This window comes from Bison bison, unplaced genomic scaffold (assembly GCF_000754665.1).
Source record: "Bison bison bison isolate TAMUID 2011002044 unplaced genomic scaffold, Bison_UMD1.0 scf7180017864141, whole genome shotgun sequence".
NCBI lineage: Eukaryota > Metazoa > Chordata > Mammalia > Artiodactyla > Bovidae > Bison > Bison bison.
The window spans coordinates 6,869,773-6,887,184 of record NW_011494713.1 but is presented as its reverse complement, the minus strand read 5'-3'; the positions used below and the strand labels follow the sequence as shown (position 1 = coordinate 6,887,184).

The following is a 17,412-nucleotide window of genomic DNA, read 5'->3' as shown; positions in this document are numbered from 1 at the left end:
ATGAACACATGCTTTTACCATTTAAAACAATTCTCTAGCTCTTTCTGTTCATAAATTGTAGAAGCACTGAGCCTCCTTTGTACCTACATTGCCATGTCTACCATCTCAACTGAAAGGGATTGATATTACCTTAGTGAAATGACCACTTTCAGATTTACAGCAGCAAATGCAGAAAATGAGCGCAGATCTGGAGCAGTGTGCATGCAAGGATGCCTAAGAAACTTCTGGGGTCACATTAAAGGACACACAATCATTTTGAAGGGTCCTCTGCTGACCAAAGGTAGGACAGTGTAGCCATCAGACATATTGATTGCAGTGGTTTGAAACAGAAACATCAAATAGGAAAAAACACTTAATTTCCTCATAATGAAAACCTAACCACAAAGGAGAGATAAGAAAGCCTTCTTCAGCGATCAGTGCAAACAAATAGAGAAAAACAACAGAATGGGAAGGACTAGAGATCTCTTCAAGAAAATTAGAGACACCAAGGGAACATTTCATGCAAAGATGGGCTCGATAAAGGACAGAAATGGTAGGGACCTAACAGAAGCAGAAGATATTAAGAAGAGGTGGCAAGAATACACAGAAGAACTGTACAAAAAAGATCTTCACTACCAAGATAATCACGATGGTGTGATAGCTCACCTAGAGCCAGACATCCTGGAATGTGAAGTCAAGTGGGCCTTAGGAAGGATCACTACGACAAAGCTAGTGGAGGTGATGGAATTCCAGTTGCGCTATTTCAAATCCTGGAAGATGATGCTGTGCAAGTGCTGCACTCAATATGCCAGCAAATTTGGAAAACTCAGCAGTGGCCACAGGACTGGAAAAGGTCAGTTTTCATTCCAATCCCAAAGAAAGGCAATGCCAAAGAATGCTCAAACTACTGCACAATTGCACTCATCTCACATGCTAGTAAAGTAATGCTCAAAATCCTCCAAGCCAGGCTTCAGCAATATGTGAACCATGAACTGCCAGATGTTCAGACTGGTTTTAGAAAAGGCAGAGGAACCAGAGATCAAGTTGCCAACATCCGCTGGATCATGGAAAAAGGAAGAGGGTTCCAAAAAAACATCTATTTCTGCTTTATTGACTATGCCAAAGCCTTTGACTGTGTGGATCACAATAAACTGTGGAAAATTCTGAAAGAGATGGGAATACCAGACCACCTGACCTGCCTCTTGAGAAACCTGTATGCAGGTCAGGAAGCAACAGTTAGAACTGGACATGGAACAACAGACTGGTTCCAAATAGGAAAAGGAGTACATCAAGGCTGTATATTGTCACCTTGCTTATTTAACTTCTATGCAAAGTACATCATGAGAAACGCTGGACTGGAAGAAGCACAAGCTGGAATCAAGATTGCCGGGAGAAATATCAATAACCTCAGATATGCAGATGACACCACCCTTATGGCAGAAAGTGAAGAGGAACTAAAAAGCCTCTTTATGAAAGTGAAAGAGAAGAGTGAAAAAGTTGGCTTAAAACTCAACATTCAGAAAACGAAGATCATGGCCTCTTGTCCCATCACTTCCTGGGCAATAGATGGGGAAACAGTGGAAACAGTGTCAGACTTTATTTTTGGGGGCTCCAAAATCACTGCAGATGGTGATTGCAGCCATGAAATTAAAAGACACTTATTCCTTGGAAGGAAAGTTATGACCAACCTAGATAGCATATTCAAAAGCGGAGACATGACTTTGCCAACAAAGGTCCATCTAGTCAAGGCTATGGTTTTTCAGTGGTCATGTATGGATGTGAAAGTTGGACTGTGAAGAAAGGTGAGTGCCAAAGAATTGATGCTTTTGAATTGTGGTGTTGGAGAAGACTCTTGAGAGTCCCTTGGACTGCAAGGTGATCCAATCAGTCCATTCTAGAGATCAGTCCTGGATGTTCTTTGGAAGGACTGATGCTAAAGCTGAAACTCCAATACTTTGGCCACCTCATGAGAAGAGTTGACTCATCAGAAAAGACTCTGATGCTGGGACGGCTTGGGGGCAGGAGGAGAAGGGGACGACAGAGGATGAGATGGCTGGATGGCATCACCAACTTGATGGACATGAGTTTGGGTGAACTCCAAGAGTTGGTGATAGACAAGGAGGCCCGGCGTGCTGCAATTCATGGGATCGCAAAGAGTCGGACACGACTGAGTGACTGGACTGAACTGACCTGAACCACCAAACTTAAAGGTCACCGTAGCAGCTGTCTAGGACATCAATTCTTATTTTCGGGTTTTTTCATTTTGGAAAGCTAGAAGATAAAATTTGAGCTATGTTTCAGGTAAATAGTTTATAAGGGAAAGCTCTTAGGGATAGTTGTCACTAATCAAAAAGATCTGTTCACAAAAGCTGTTGAATGTTAAGAAGACGCTAATGGGGGAGCCGGAGGTCATAGGCACCTGAAACCACTGGTCATTTGTAGTGCCATGCAGGGGGAGAAGGTGGGCCTACTGGTGCAATGAGGGCATTTACAACCTTCCATGAGATGCTTTTTCCTAAAAAGATCAAAGCTGTATCTAATTAAGCCTGGATCTAATATCTGGTTGATAGGAAGTATCAGGAGATAGATGAATATAAAGACATACTTGAGTACAGTCACCCAAATCCAGAGCTTGGTGGCCACTACATGATAATATGCTTCAAGGACATTCACCACATAAATGGCAGGGGTCTAAGCCATAGAACAGAGAAAATCTCAACCAAATGACATGTGTGGAGACCTTGTTCAATCCTGATTTGAACAGTTGTAAAAAGACAATTAAGGGCCACTTGGAGAAAGTGGAACTCGGAGGAAATATTAGGGAAAACTGCTATCTGGTTTTTTTTGCACGTAAGTTTTTATTTTGAGATCATTTTCAAGATGCATGCTGCTATCAGAAAAACTAGAAAGATCCCAGCTACCCTTTGCCCAGCTCCCTCCATGGTGACATTTTGCAAAACAGTTGTACAGTATCACAGTGGTAAGATAACAAAATACAGTCAAGATGCAGGACGTTTCCATTGCTGCAGAGATCTCTTCTGGCTTGTAGCTCTATCCTCTTCTCACTGCCTCCCCCACCTTAACCCCCCAGCAGCCAGTCCTGGAGGGTTAAGGACCAGTCTGTCCTCTATTCCTTTCATTTTGTCATTATGTTCATAGACTCATATTTTAGGTAACCTTTTGGGACTGGCTTTTTCACTCAGCATCATTCTCTGGAGATTTGTCCAGATCTGTGTATATCAAGAGTTCCATTTATTGCTGACTAGTATTTGTCATTTTAGAAAAAGGTAATCATTTCATAATATATATACTTATGTGTATTCCTTAAACCTACATAATGTTATACGTCTGTTACATCTCAAAGCTGGGAAAAATAAATAAAAGTTCATTGTACAAGAGGAAAAAAATGAGCAATAAAATACAATGCCAAATAATAGAATGTTTCTTTTTTTGTGTGTGTGTGGGGAAAAAAAGAAGCCCTTATCTCTTAGAGATATTGTAGGATTTTCAGATGAGATGATGTTGTGTCTGGGATTTGCTTTAAAATAATCTGAGCAAAGGGAGTTATAAATGAATCATGATTTCTATGTTAGTAATTAGAGGAGTTAGCTGTTGGGAACATGGGATTCAAGGTCCTATTCTCTCTTCTTTTTGAGTGTTTGAAACTTTACGTTATTAAATGTTAAAAATACAGCAATCCGAGTCCCTTTTTTAGAGAGATGGAGCCAGCTACAGGAACTAAAAATGAGCCAATAAATAAGTAAATGGCAGGGACAGAAAAATGTTTGCTTTTCACCAGGAGCTTTCCTGTTCAGTTTGATGTGTTGCTCTGTACCTGAATTATTTTAAAATAATTTTAAAGTTACTCTAAAACAATTTAATTGTGCAAATAATAGAAGAAGTAAGCACTTCTGTTGCATGACCTCGTTCCCTGTGTGAGAAGAAATAATGGTGACTGGGGAGTAAATAGAATCCCATTGAGCATAATATCCTGAGTTGTCCTTTGTCTCCAACTCCTAAACCAGCCTCATCACATGGCTTCCTGAGGATTCCAATTGCTTAGCTTCCCAGGTGGCGCAGTGGTTAATAATCTGCTTGCCAATGCGAGACATATAGGAGATGCGGTTTGATCCCTGGGTTGGGAAGATCCTCTGGAGTAGGAAATGGCAACCCTCTCCAGTGTTATTGCCTGAAAAATCCCATGGACAGAGGAGCCTGGCAGGCTACAGTCCATGGGGTCGCAAAGAGCTGGACACAACTGAGTACACATGCACTCACATCTCTTGTTTGTTAGTCTAAAGAAGGCTTTTTGTATTGGAGTAAATTCAGGTATTGATAAAATTCTAACCTTTGTAGACAAAACCTTCTTGTGGGTAAGATAAGCATTGCTAGGTATGTTTTCGTGACAGACCACAGGTTTTCTTTTTTTTTTTTTTTTTATCGGAGTGTAGTAATTTTACAATTGTGTTAGTTCATCTTTACTTTTTTCTTTTTGGGTGGTGTCCTTCTCTTGGTCCATGACTGTGAAAAAACAATACTAGTCTTTCCTCGTGTTCGGCAAATTTTATGTTTAACTGTACTTTTCCTTTCTCATTCATTCATTAGTTCATTTATGTTTCTTGAGAAGCCACTAAGATCCAGGCACTGTTGGAGACAGTTTATATAAACAAAGATTTCCAGAATCCTATTAAAAGGGGGTTTACTTGAGCCATGAATCAGAAACTGTCCTGATGACATTGATCATAGTATACTAACCAACGCAGTAGGGCTGAGGTCACTCGGTAACACTAAGAGCATAATTTAATGTTATAAATACTTCCTCCCCTATCAGTATTCAAAGTAGTAAGAAGAAAAAGAATAACTAACACATAGCCTTTCCTATGAATCAAGCCATACTTTAACCGTTTCACATGTATTGATATAATGCTCACCACAGCTTTCTGTGGTATGTGCTTTTGTGGTTCCCATTTTGCAGATGAGAAGACTAAGGTACAGAGAGGTGAGGTAAGTTGCCTAAGATTACAAAGCAGTGAGTGAAGTGTCAGAGTCGGGATTTGAACTGAAGACAACTGGCACAAAGCCAAATATTTCTCTCTTGCAACTTAGCTATGGAACCCAAGTAAAGATTTTTCTCTTCGTTTCCATTTCCGTTGACCAAACTATTATTTTCCCAACTGTTCCTTGGAAATCAACAGATGTTCCCTGAAAAAAAAAAAAAATTTCGTGGAAAAATATTTAAGCCAGCATTTTTCTAATGTATATAGAGGTTATTTATACTGAGTACTTCTCAGAGAATTTAGTGTTCAGTGTATATTATAAATCACCAAGAGGACCATTTATCTTTTACAGTTCTAAAATTATTTTTTCCTGGAATGTTTTTTTCTTGTTTTGTTTTTACAGGATATGTATAGAAATCTCAAGGAACATAAAGTTCCGTGGCATTTCTGTACTCTTAAATGTCTTCCACTCTTCCACACCATTCACTTCTGTGCTGTTACCTAAGTACTCTCTCTCAAACGCAGACTCAGATGTTTCCACTCTCTAAGTCACCATGTGGTGAACCCTCATTGCTTTTGGGACCTTCAATTCATTGCATTGAAGGACCTTGCTGGCTTTGTTGGCCTCTTCTGCTGCTGCTTTGTGGGTCAGTGGACCATGAACAGCTCCTCCTCTGCTCTGTGCTGCCTCGCTTAGATCTGTTCCCTCTGCATTTGCTTGAAAAGCCTTTCTTTGCACTCCCATCATCAACCGAAACAATTCTCACTTGTTTAAAATTTGGCTTAGACATTCCATTTCCTGTGGACCCTGTCTTGAAAACCTCCTGTAGGCCAGGTCTCCGTCTTCTCAGTCTATGTAGAGTCTTTCCTGGTCTGTATGTATGTATTACAGTTACTTGCCATTAAACCAAGAGTTCCCTAAAGACTTGTTTTTACATCTCATACCTAGCAAATTATTACCTGCACAAAGCAGTTTCTCCATAAAGATTTGAATGGATGCCATTTTCCAGAAGCTCTAACTGTTAGCAATGTATTCCTTATGTTGACCTAAAATCTGGTTCTTTCCAGTATTATCACATTGAATATATTTCATTATTTTTGCTCATAACAACCTAATAATACTGTATTATTTCAATACAGTATTTGGGTTCCCCTCAAGTCTTCTCCATGCGAAACTTATTTGTTTATTGTTTTTATATTTTTATGAGCTATATGCCTAGAAGTGGTATTGCTGGAATATCCATATGAAACTTTTTTAAACAATAGAGCATTAGTGGTCAGTTACTGATAGGCAGTCAGAATTGAACACTGCATTCCAGATAGTATTAAAGCAGTTTTAATTTTTATAAAAACCCACATGTTTTCTATCAGTTATTACCAAACCTTTTTTCCCTCATCTTCTGCTTATGCTTATTGAATTCCATCTTATTTTGACCTGATCATTTTAATCTTGATTAGATCATCTCTTGTTTGAAGCAGCTTTGCGTTATCTTCAAATTTTATGTACACACCTGTTGTGTCTTCATCCACATCTCGGAACAGAAAACGGTTTTCCATAGTTTCCAATAGAGAACTCATTCTAGGTTAATCCTGAGTCATCCTAACCACATCCTAGTTACAGTTCCTCTTGTCTTCAGTCTGTCCAGTTCTACAGCACCTCACCTGTTTTTCACTTATCCAGAACTTATTTCAGCACATGCTTTGTGGAAATACAGACCGTGACTCTACAATTCATAAATTGAGTTCAGCTTTTATTTTAGTTGACACCTGTAAACTACCTAGCCCCTTCACCCTGACTCAAGTTTCTCAAGTTTTAAATGGAATAACTAGTCTTAAGTTTTTCTATAAAAATTTAATTTGAGCGTCAGAAGGCTACGTGGTGCTCCATCCTTCTCAGTGACGGCGTTCTAATACATTTTCTCAGGTTTTAAAAGGTTGCAAAAAGAAGAAAGGAAAGGGAAAGAGAAAAGGTGTCCAGAAGTCTCTATATGGAGAAAGAGACCTTGCCTCTAAGAAGCCGCTCCTGAGCCCTATCCCTGAGCTGCCGGAGGTCTCTGAGACGCCATTGGTTGGGAGCCTCGTTCGGAGGACGTACCCAGGTAGCCTGCGTGCACCACTGTATCTCTTCTTCCTCTCTGTTGCCATTTCACTCTCTTTTTTTCCCCCTTTTCTCTTCATTGTGTCAAGAATACATAAATTTAAAACAGCAACTTTCCCTCCTATTCCCACAAGAATGTTAAGAAGCAGTGGGCAACTTCCCTGGCGGTTCAGTGGCCAAGACTCCAGGCTTCCAATGCAGGGGGCGTGAGTTTGATCCCTGGTCAGGGAACTAAGATCCCACATGCTACAAGGTGTGGCCAAAAAAGCGTGTTTTTGTTGTTCTTTTTTTTTTTTAAAGCAGTAGTTCTTTAACTTCCAGATCACCTAGACACTTTTCAGAATCTGCTGGACACTCCCTCTCCCCAGAGAAACTCAGACACAGTAGATTGCATATAATTTTAGGGGAAAGAATTTCCTTTTACCCTGTCTTTGCTTTTTAAAGCATTTTGGTAAAGCAAAATGAATTCTGAGTGGTGGTGTATTCCATTGCTGAAAGTCAACAAGGTGATGGCTCAGTAATAGTGTATCTTCTATGAATTAAAAATAAAATTAAAACAAACAAATAAAAAACTTGCCCTGAAAAAACTTCAGTAGAGTTGGCACTGCTAAACATCTTCTGGAAAGACTTATAAATCAAACTTGATTACTTGGAAAATTTTGTTGAAAAGGAAGATTAAGTCTGTTGATACCCTGATAAAAATTGGATTGGAGTTACATCTGGTTGGTTAATGCTTGAGTTTCAATCGACTAAATCATCCTGAAAATTGAAAATGAGTTCATTTGGTGCGTGAATTTTGTATGGAACCAGTTTTAAAATAGCTTCCTTTGTCACTCATCAAATATTTATAGCCTACATTCCATTTGCAACATACTATAAAGGATCTATCGTAGAGTCAGGAGTGAATATGGTACATGTCATTATGGACTCTTGGTGTCTGCTTCCCAGGTAGCACTAGGGGTAAAGAATCCGCCTCCTAATGCAGGGGACAATGGGATGGAGACACAGGAGATATGGGTTCAATCCCTGGGTCAGGAAGATCCCCTGAAAGAAGAAATGGCAACTCACTCCAGTATTCTTGCCTGGATAATTCCATGGACAGAGGAGCCTGGCAGGTTACAGTCCACAGGGCCACAAAGAGTCAGACACATTTAGCAACTGAGCACAGTGCTGCTTAGCCTTTAGGACTTAGCCAGGCTGGCTGCATTCCCAGGAAAACTCTTTGTTCACATTATACCTTTACCACCTGGTTTATAATGATCTGTCCACCATCTTCCCCTGCAAGTTTTCGTTCCCATGAGCCTGGAAACTAAGACCTATTTTCATTATATCCCCAGTTCCTCATAGGGTTTTTCTAAAGGCATTTGAACAGTGACTGTTAGTGCATATCTTCCATCATGCATCCTATTAGAGAATTTCTTTTCAAAAATACCTGAAGCTTCTTTTTTAATCTGTAGGTTTCATCTGCTCTGAGGGTCTGAAGCCATCTCTCCGTCCCTCTGTCTCTCTTCTTCCCTCCATCCTTCTCCCCTGCCTTCCTTTTCTAGTATGTTAATCTCATGAAAAATACACAAATATCAATGTTTTAAAGTTATTTAAAGAGCCCAATTGACATATGGGTTGGTTGGCACCAAGGGGCTTCTGTCCTCTGTTATCTCTAGCTTTCCGTGACATGATTGTAAGTACCCAAGTCAGGGTTGTATAAATACCTTTTCAAACTGACAGGTTGTTTTGTAGGTTTGGGGCTCAGCTTATGTTTTTATCTTTCAGTTTCAATTTTGTTTGAAACATTTTTTTATACACATTTGACTGACCAATTAAAAACTTTATTATCTGCAATAACCAGAGAGATGACTTCTCATGGTACTGAGCTTGAGAGTTCACAAAGCCTGGATTCACTTAGGCTGTATTATGCGACCTGAAAACCTTGATGTGTTTTTCACCTGTGATGTAACACCAGGTGCCAGAAACACACGGCAGGCTCCAGATGACGCGTCTTCTTGGAGGGTGAATTATAGTCAGAGATGGACATGGAATGGGGGGGATTTCTAGAGAATGGAAACCAACAGGGCTGTATTTGAGGGTATGGTGCAGTTCATGTTAATTTTTTAACACAGGGCATACAACCAGAGTGTCTTCAGAAGTACCCTTTTAACGAAGTCCTCAAATGCCCCCAGAATTCCAGATTTTCTCTTTTCTATTTCAAGGGGGAACACAGATAGAAAACTTCCCAAAGCACAGTGTTGCCCGTTTTCAGTAATTCATTTTTCGGGAAATGGAAAATGTGTCTGCCTCACGCTAACTGACCTTGTAGGATGGGAAGCACATTAGAATAGAGGAAGCCATTTCAGATACAGTTCTCATTTCCCTGGTCTCGGGTTGTGTGCTTTATTAATTCATGCATTAAGTACATATTTTCTTAACCTGTAGGTTGAGGAAGAACTGAGCAAGACAGACTGCTGACAGATTGGGAGGGGGTGCGGTGGGCAAGCACAGGGTGGTATTTGTAGGTCTTGTGACTTTTTGAAAGCTTGAAATGCAGACAGATACAATTTGGCACCTGTTTTGATTTGTGAAAGTTTATTTCCATTGTTGCTTTTTAATTCAATTTAACCTTATTTACATACCCTTAGATGATTTCAACTCAAATGGTAAATTTGAAGAAATGATGCTTCCAAAGAGAGAAAATCTTTTGTCTCAGGACCCAGAAGATTGGCAGGTGATTCAAGGCTTTAATAAAGACGATGCGTCTGAATCCTGCAGCTCTGACATGAAAAGTTCCTCATCTTTTAGTAATGCTACTTTTGAGCAAGATGCAAATATAAACTCTATAGAAATGGATGAAAATGAAAATATCCCAAAAGCAATTACTTTGGAAAGTGAAAACGAACGAAAAACCGGGACTGAGTGTGAAAACAGCCATATTTCTTGTACTTTAGTGACTGTAACACCCGTTGTATCGGATAATCCAAAACCCGATTTTCCCCCGCAGTCCCAAGAACTTTCTGCTGCTGGTCAAAATGTGGAAAACCTCTTTCAAATAGTTAAAATCTCAGAAGATACGAACATCAAATGTGAAAAACAGAGTGGCTTCTCAGTCATTCCAGAAGACAAACTACAGACTGAGCATCTCATACCCGATTCACAAAAAGAATGTGATTGTTCAGAAGATGTCTTAACTGACCAGAGAAAAGTAAGTAAAAGTCAAGGTGAGGATTTGGGACGAAACTCCGCAGCCAGTTGCAGTGGTGTAAGTGACAGAGAAAGAAAATACAGAGGACACTCTGTGGGTGGTTCTGATGGGCCGGGTTTACATTTGGAAAGAACCAACAACCTCCAACCTTCCTACAGCATGAGCAGCTTGGTAGAAATTAGTTTAGAAAATTCCGAACTGTGTAAAGATTTATCTGATTCCATTGAGCAAAGCCTTCAGAGAACAAAGAGCGAAACCAAAGTAAGACGCAGCTTGAGGCTGCAGAAAAGTTTGGAAAGCGAAGGAGGGCTCGTGTGGGTTTCACCTCCACCGCCTCCTGCCTCCTGCACTTCGCAGAGAACCAAGAGGAGAACAGTAGGTACTCTTGACAGCAGAGGCTTCGAGCCTGTGTCCTCCAGGCAGGATCCTTGCACGCTGCCCTCCACATCAAGTGAGGAGAACGGTGAGGGCTTTACCGCTGCTCCTGATGCCAGTTTACCTGGGAAGAGGAGGAGGAGAAGCTTCTGTACCTCTACACTTGCCAATCCTAAAAGTACCACCCAGTCAAGAGGCTGCAAAAGAAGATCCTTTCTCGGCCAGAAGGGAGAGAACACGCTCCAAGAGACCTCGAGAGAATCAGACCTATCAGAGAACTAAAGCAGTCACTGACACTGCCAGCAGAGCAGTTAGGCAAGACAGAAGGTAACCCACCATTCATGCCTGAAAGATTCTTTCATCCAGTTCCCATCTTTGTTCAACCTCAATGTTTTAAAAGTTTCCAATAAAATCATTTGAGTTGAACCTACATTTAAGGAGAAATAAGTGAATTTCTTCATCCTTCAAACCTAAATACATCCTCCCCTCAAAGGAGAAATGTTTTGTTGGTATTCTGTTAAAAAGGATCGGTTTCAGACCCAGCAACTTATCTCTTGAGTTTTATTTCATGTTGGCACATATTTACCACTGAAGCTTTAGAGTTTCTGTTGTGAAAAAGCATCTTCTCATCCACATAAAACAAGAACTGACTTGTTTTATGTGGATGAGAAGAGTTTTGGTTTGATTTTTTTTCTTTAACAAATTAATGCAATGACTGTAACTTTCTGAAAGTTGAAGGTTATGTAAGGTTGAAAACTTAAAGCGGCCTGAGGTGTGGGGTATATTTTGTCTTGAAATATTGCCCCCAAAAACAACTAGGAAAGATGGAAATGATAAACTTGTTTTGGTTTAAAGTTAAGAGAAGCTTTAATCATTTACTTCATCTCAAATAAAACTTTTAGCAGTTAGATTAAAAGCAAATCTTAAACATGGGATTTTGAAAAACTCTTTCAATAAGAATATTGCAAATCTATCACTATGAAACGAATCTATAATTTAGAAATAACTAATGTGAAAGCATTTTAACCTTCAAACAAGACTCTTGTATGCTTTGTCAGGTAGGAAGTGGGAGATTGGTTTTCGGTGAAAATATAAACAGTCTGATGGAGGACTCATCTCTCATGTTATTCAAATTAGTCACAGGTAATTTGGGATTTAATTTATGGTTCTCCATTAAAAAAAAAAAAATCCAGAAAGAAACTCACTTGAAGGCCCCTAGAAAATTGGTTTACTAGAAACCTAGTGGTAGGCTGCTGATTTCTTTCTTAACATGGCATTTTCCAGCCTTGCTAACTTTTTATTTCACAATACCAAGTACTAGCACTTGTTTTTTCCAGCTAAGTTCCAGCGATACATTCTGTCACTTGGCGACAGCAGTTTGAAAATCTAAATTGCTATATATCTAGAATTTGTGAATGTGCATAAATCATTGTATCATTAAACAATTGTTTTTGAAATCCTTTAAATCATTAAGCTCTCCCTCTCCCAGTGATCACAGAAACATGTTAACAAATAGGGCTCTCTATAAATAACACAACAGGGAAGAAAGCTCCTGCTGGGCGCCCATTTCCCCCTCCTCAGATAGAGACTATTTGTTACCTCCTTGGCACCAATAGGTCTGGGACTCCCGCTGCTAAAGACTAATGTATTTTACATTAACACTCGAAGTGATCCCCAATTTCTCCTGCTAAAGGGTGGATTGTTTCAGAAATTCTTTTATCTTTACAGGTAAATTATTTATGGACTTCTTTTCCCCACCCCCCACCACATTTATAGTTCGGTTTGGTTGACATATCTCTACCACTGGAAAAAACCAAAAGAAAAAAAAAAGGAAACTTTTTGGTTTGGGTCATTTAAAAAGAAAAGGGGAAAAAAACTTTCAGAAACATACGATGTTAGAGGGTTTTAAAAAATTTTTTGTTGTTTATTCAACATAGAAGCTAAAATTACTGTTATTTTCTACCTTTTTTACTTTATATGATCTCAATTGTACTTGAATTTTTAGAATTTGACATGCTTTGTTTTATTCCCAAAAAAGTACTAATGAGGATTAAGACATATTTTGGTCCGTGTTTTTTTTTTTATTGTAAATTTTTTTGCCTCAGTTTTTCAAATGTAAAATTGTTCTCTTTTCCTAGCATCTGCAGTTAAACAGATTAACACTTTACAAGTTTAAAATATTTCACTCTAAATTTTTTGTTGCTATCTATAAAATAACAAATAGACTGTTTTTCTAAAAAAAGTCTTGAGAAAGCATAACCACTTGGAGGTAATTTTGTGCACTGTCTCATTTATATCATAAATTGGTGAAAAGTTAATGATTTCTGTATTTTCTCATGCTTGCTTCTTTTTAATGGTTTCTTTCCATTAATGGTTAAATCAAGAACTGGCCTGATCTGTTTTACTGCAGTAACCCTTGACATTTTGCCTTAGAAAAGTTTCCACCGTATCTGCTCCCGTTGATTCTCACTTGTTCCAGAAGATGGCAGCATGACATCTGAAGTTACCCTGTGTGCACTGCCTTAAACTAGGGCAGTGCTCTACAGTTGCTATGGGTGCTTCCCCTTAACGTTTATTTTCACTCCTTTTTATCACAAAGGTCATATGTGTCTGTTGAAAAAAGAGAACTGTGCAAAATGAAAAACTTTCTTCTACCCACTTGATGCCGGCATGCCTACAGCCACAGCTTTTTTCCCCCACCTTTCTAGGTGTCAACACCATTAACAGCAGGCAAACCTCTTCCAGACCCTTTGCCTGTGTAAACATCGGTTTTGTTGTTTTGCTTTTTTTTTTAATTTAAAATGTGGAAAAAATTTATTTCCTGAAACTTTTTAAGAAGTTTATTTCGAGGCACTTAAAAGTTTTTTTTTTTTTTTTAACTGGAGAATAATTGGCTTTCATTGTTTTCTGATGGGATCACTCTGTATTCCATTTTACAACTTAAAAATTTTATTCAACAATATACCATGAATATCCCCATGATATTATGGAGAGTCCTGGTGCTACTTCATCTTTTTAACCCCTGTCCCAGTTCAGTTCAGTCGCTCAGTTGTGTCCGACTCTTTGCGACCCCATGAATCACAGCACGCCAGGGCTCCCTGTCCATCAACTCCCGGAGTTCACTGAGACTCAGGTCCATCAAGTCAGTGATGCCATCCAGCCATCTCATCCTCTGTCGTCCCCTTCTCCTCCTGCCCCCAATCCCTCTCAGCATCAGAGTCTTTTCCAATGAGTCAACTCGTCGCATGAAGTGGCCAAAGTACTGGAGTTTCAGCTTTAGCATCATTCCCTACAAAGAAATCCCAGGGCTGATCTCCTTCAGAATGGACTGGTTGGATCTCCTTGCAGTGCAAGGGACTCTCAGGAGTCTTCAACACCTCAGTTCAAAAGCATCAATTCTTCGGCACTCAGCTTTCTTCACAGTCCATCTAGAATGAGATAATTTGGATCTCTATAATGTAGTTCACCATCTCCTTAATAATGGACCCTAGTTGTCTCCAGTTTTGTGTTACTGAAAATTATGCCACACTAGGCTTGTTTGCAGAGAAGGCGATGGCACCCCACTCCAGTACTCTTGCCTGGAAAATCCCATGGATAGAGGAGCCTAGTGGGCTGCAGTCCATGGGGTCACTAGGAGTGGGACATGACTGAACGACTTCACTTTCACTGTCATGCGTTGGAGAAGGAAATGGCAACCCACTCCAGTGTTCTTGCCTGGAGAATCTTGGGAACAGAGGAGCCTGGTGGGCTGCCGTCTATGGTGTTGCACAGAGTCGGACACGACTGAAGCAACTTAGCAGCAGCAGCAGCAGGCTTATTTAAAAATGTAAGATAAATTCTTTGAAATTAAAATTAAATGATTATTCAGTTCATTTCTCTAGATCTTACCTAGCAAAGTTCCTTTATAAAGATTTCACCTTCTGCCCACCATATTCTTCCCCCATCACTTCATGCCACATTGCTTCCATTTTTTTCTGACTGCCCCCTCCCCACTCCCCTGACTTAAGCTATAGAATTAATTGAATGTGAGACTTAGACCTGGCATACCAAGAAGGAAATAATAATGTCTGATTTGTGCTTTATATTGAAAGAGACTTTTTTTTATTAACTTTTTAAAGTCAGGTTTATTGAGGTATAATTCACCTACAGTACAGTTTCCCTTTTTTAAGTGTATCGGTTTGAAGTTTGGCAAATTCACACAGTCATGTAACCACAGCCACGGCCAAGTAACAGAACATACTCATCACCCTGCAAAACATTTCCTCCTGCCAGTCGCAGCCAATCCCCTCTCCCCTGACCCCAGACCCTCACAGTCACTCATCTGATTTCTGTCCGTATAGTGTTGCCTTTTCCAGAATGTCATATAAATGGGATCATGTAATATATATCCTGTTGTGTCTGCCTTTTTGAACTAAGCATAATGCATTTGGGATTTATCCATGTTGTATGTGGTAAGTAGTTGATTTCCTATTTATTGCTCAGTAGTAGTTCATTTTATGGACGTACCACAGTTAATCCAATTCACCATTGATGGATATTTGGTTTGTTTCTATATTTTGGCTTCTACAAATAAAGCTGCTATAAACATTCACATACGGATCTTTTTTATAGACACATGTTTTCATTTTTCTTGGTTAAATACCTAAAAGTGGGATTCCTGAGACATACAGCTGGGGTGTTTTTAAGAAACTGCCAAGTTTTTCCATAGCAGCTGCACCATTTTGCATCCTCACCTGCAGCACATAGTTCACTTTCTCCACATTTTCATCACACGAGGTGTCAGCCTCGTTGTGTGTAGGCATTCTTGTAGGTGTGCAGTCGTATCCCGTTGTGTGTATTTCTTTAATGACTAATGATATCAAACATATTTTATTCCCTGTGCTTATTTGCCATTCTTATATCCTTTTATTGAAGCTTCCATTTAAATGTCTTGCCTACATTTTCGTTTGTCCTTATTTTTTTTTGAGTTGAAAGAGTTCTGCCTATATTTGGATAAATCCTTTATTATGTATCTATCTTGCAAATATTTTTCCCCCAGTCTGTAGCTTGTTTTTTAAAATTTTTTTAGAGTATCTTTTGAAAAGACATTTTATATCAAAAGTATTTTGATGTAATCTAATTTATCCATTCTTTTTTTTTTTTTTTTTTCTTGAATGGAACATGCTTTTGTATCCTAAGAAATCTTTGACTAATTCAAGGGTACAAAGATTTTCTCCTAGGTTTTCTTCTAGAAATTGTATTGTTTTAATGTCAGGTATCAGATCCACTTTGAGATGATTTTTGTATAATCTGTGGGAAGAGGGTTGTTTTTTTTTTTAATGGAAGCCATTCAGCACCATTTGTTGAAAAGATTTTGCATTCCTTATTGAATTACAGTGGCACCTCTGTTGAAATCTGTTGACCTTGTATGTGTAGGTCTTTTTCCTGGACTTGATTCTTTTCCATTGATCTGCGTGTCTGTTCTTAAACCAACATTGAACCATCTTAATTACTGTAAGAAAGCTTGTTTTCCCCTTTACTGTGAATCTTTGTCATGGTTTTCATTTAAAGTTCTTTTTGTGAAGGAGGAAACCTGTGGAAGCAAAATGCTGACCAAACAATTCAATGTGGAGCGTATAATTCCACCCAGACATGCATTATCATTTAAGGCAAAAAGTCAGTAATACTAAGCTATCAGAAATAAGAGAAAGGAACCAACTTCCTTGTTGAGTATATTCAGCCTAATCTTCTCATGTAAAGTTTGCTACAGTTCTTGATTTTTAAATTGTCACCCTGAGACACTAAAATTTAGTCATTGAGAAAGAATTATGTTCTTGACCACTGTATATTATCAGTAAGAAAATGAAATGAATAAAGGTTCAGAGTTTGCTAAAAATGTCTGATTCAATTCTCATACATTAACATTTGTATTATAACTTGGTTTAGTATTTTTTTAAAAAAAGTCACTAACCTTACTTGGAAAGCAGCCTTAGCATTTGAGAATTATTTCTTAACATGGGAAATTTTCCCTGTACATCCCAGGTAAGAAGATTGTAGATTGAATAATACATGTGCCAGGCATTAATTTCTAAGTGTGACCACTGCCTTCAAGGTGCCTTCATTAAGGGGGAAGTGAGGGCAGAATTCGGACTCTTGTTGACTATGAGGGCTACAGCCATGGTGACTGCAATCATGAAATTAAAAGACCCTTGCTCCTTGGGAGAAAAGTTATGACCAACCTAGACAGCGTATTAAAAAGCAGTGACATTACTTTGCCAACAAAGGTCCATCAAGTCAAGGCTATGGTTTTTCCAGTAGTCATGTATGGATGTGAGAGAGTTGGACTATAAAGAAAGTTGAGCACTGAAGAATTGATGCTTTTGAATTGTGGTATTGAAGAAGACTCTTGAGAGTCCCTTGGACTGTAAGGGGATCCAACCAGTCCATCCTAAAAGAAATCAGTCCTGAATATTCGTTGGAAGGACTGATGCTGAAGCTGAAACTCCAATACTTTGGCCACCTCATGCAGCCTTTGAAAAGACCCTGATGCTGAGAAAGATTCTAGGTGGGAGGAGAAGGGGACAACAGAGGATGAGATGATTGGATGGCATCACTGACTCAATGGACATGAGTTTGAGTGAACTCCGGGAGTTGGTGATGGACTGGGAGGCCTGGCGTGCTGCAGTCCATGGGGTCGCAAAGAATCAGACACGACTGAGCGACAACTGAACTGAGGGCAGAATTATAATACATGAGGGTATAATTATAAAGGAACGCCCTGGACCTCTCAG

At 39.2% G+C, this 17,412-nt stretch overlaps 1 protein-coding gene across 1 annotated transcript in view; it reads left to right on the top strand.

The window, feature by feature from the left end:
- CDCA2 (cell division cycle associated 2) overlaps positions 1–11,074 on the top strand; it is a 44,156-nt gene extending 33,082 nt beyond the window's left edge. Inside the window, exons 14-15 of the mRNA XM_010840167.1 lie at positions 6,901–7,075; positions 9,708–11,074. Coding sequence (XP_010838469.1) covers positions 6,901–7,075; positions 9,708–10,924 — 1,392 coding nt within the window. The 3' untranslated portion in view covers positions 10,925–11,074. The remainder of the gene's footprint in view (positions 1–6,900; positions 7,076–9,707) is intronic.
- The last annotated feature ends 6,338 nt before the right edge of the window (positions 11,075–17,412 follow it).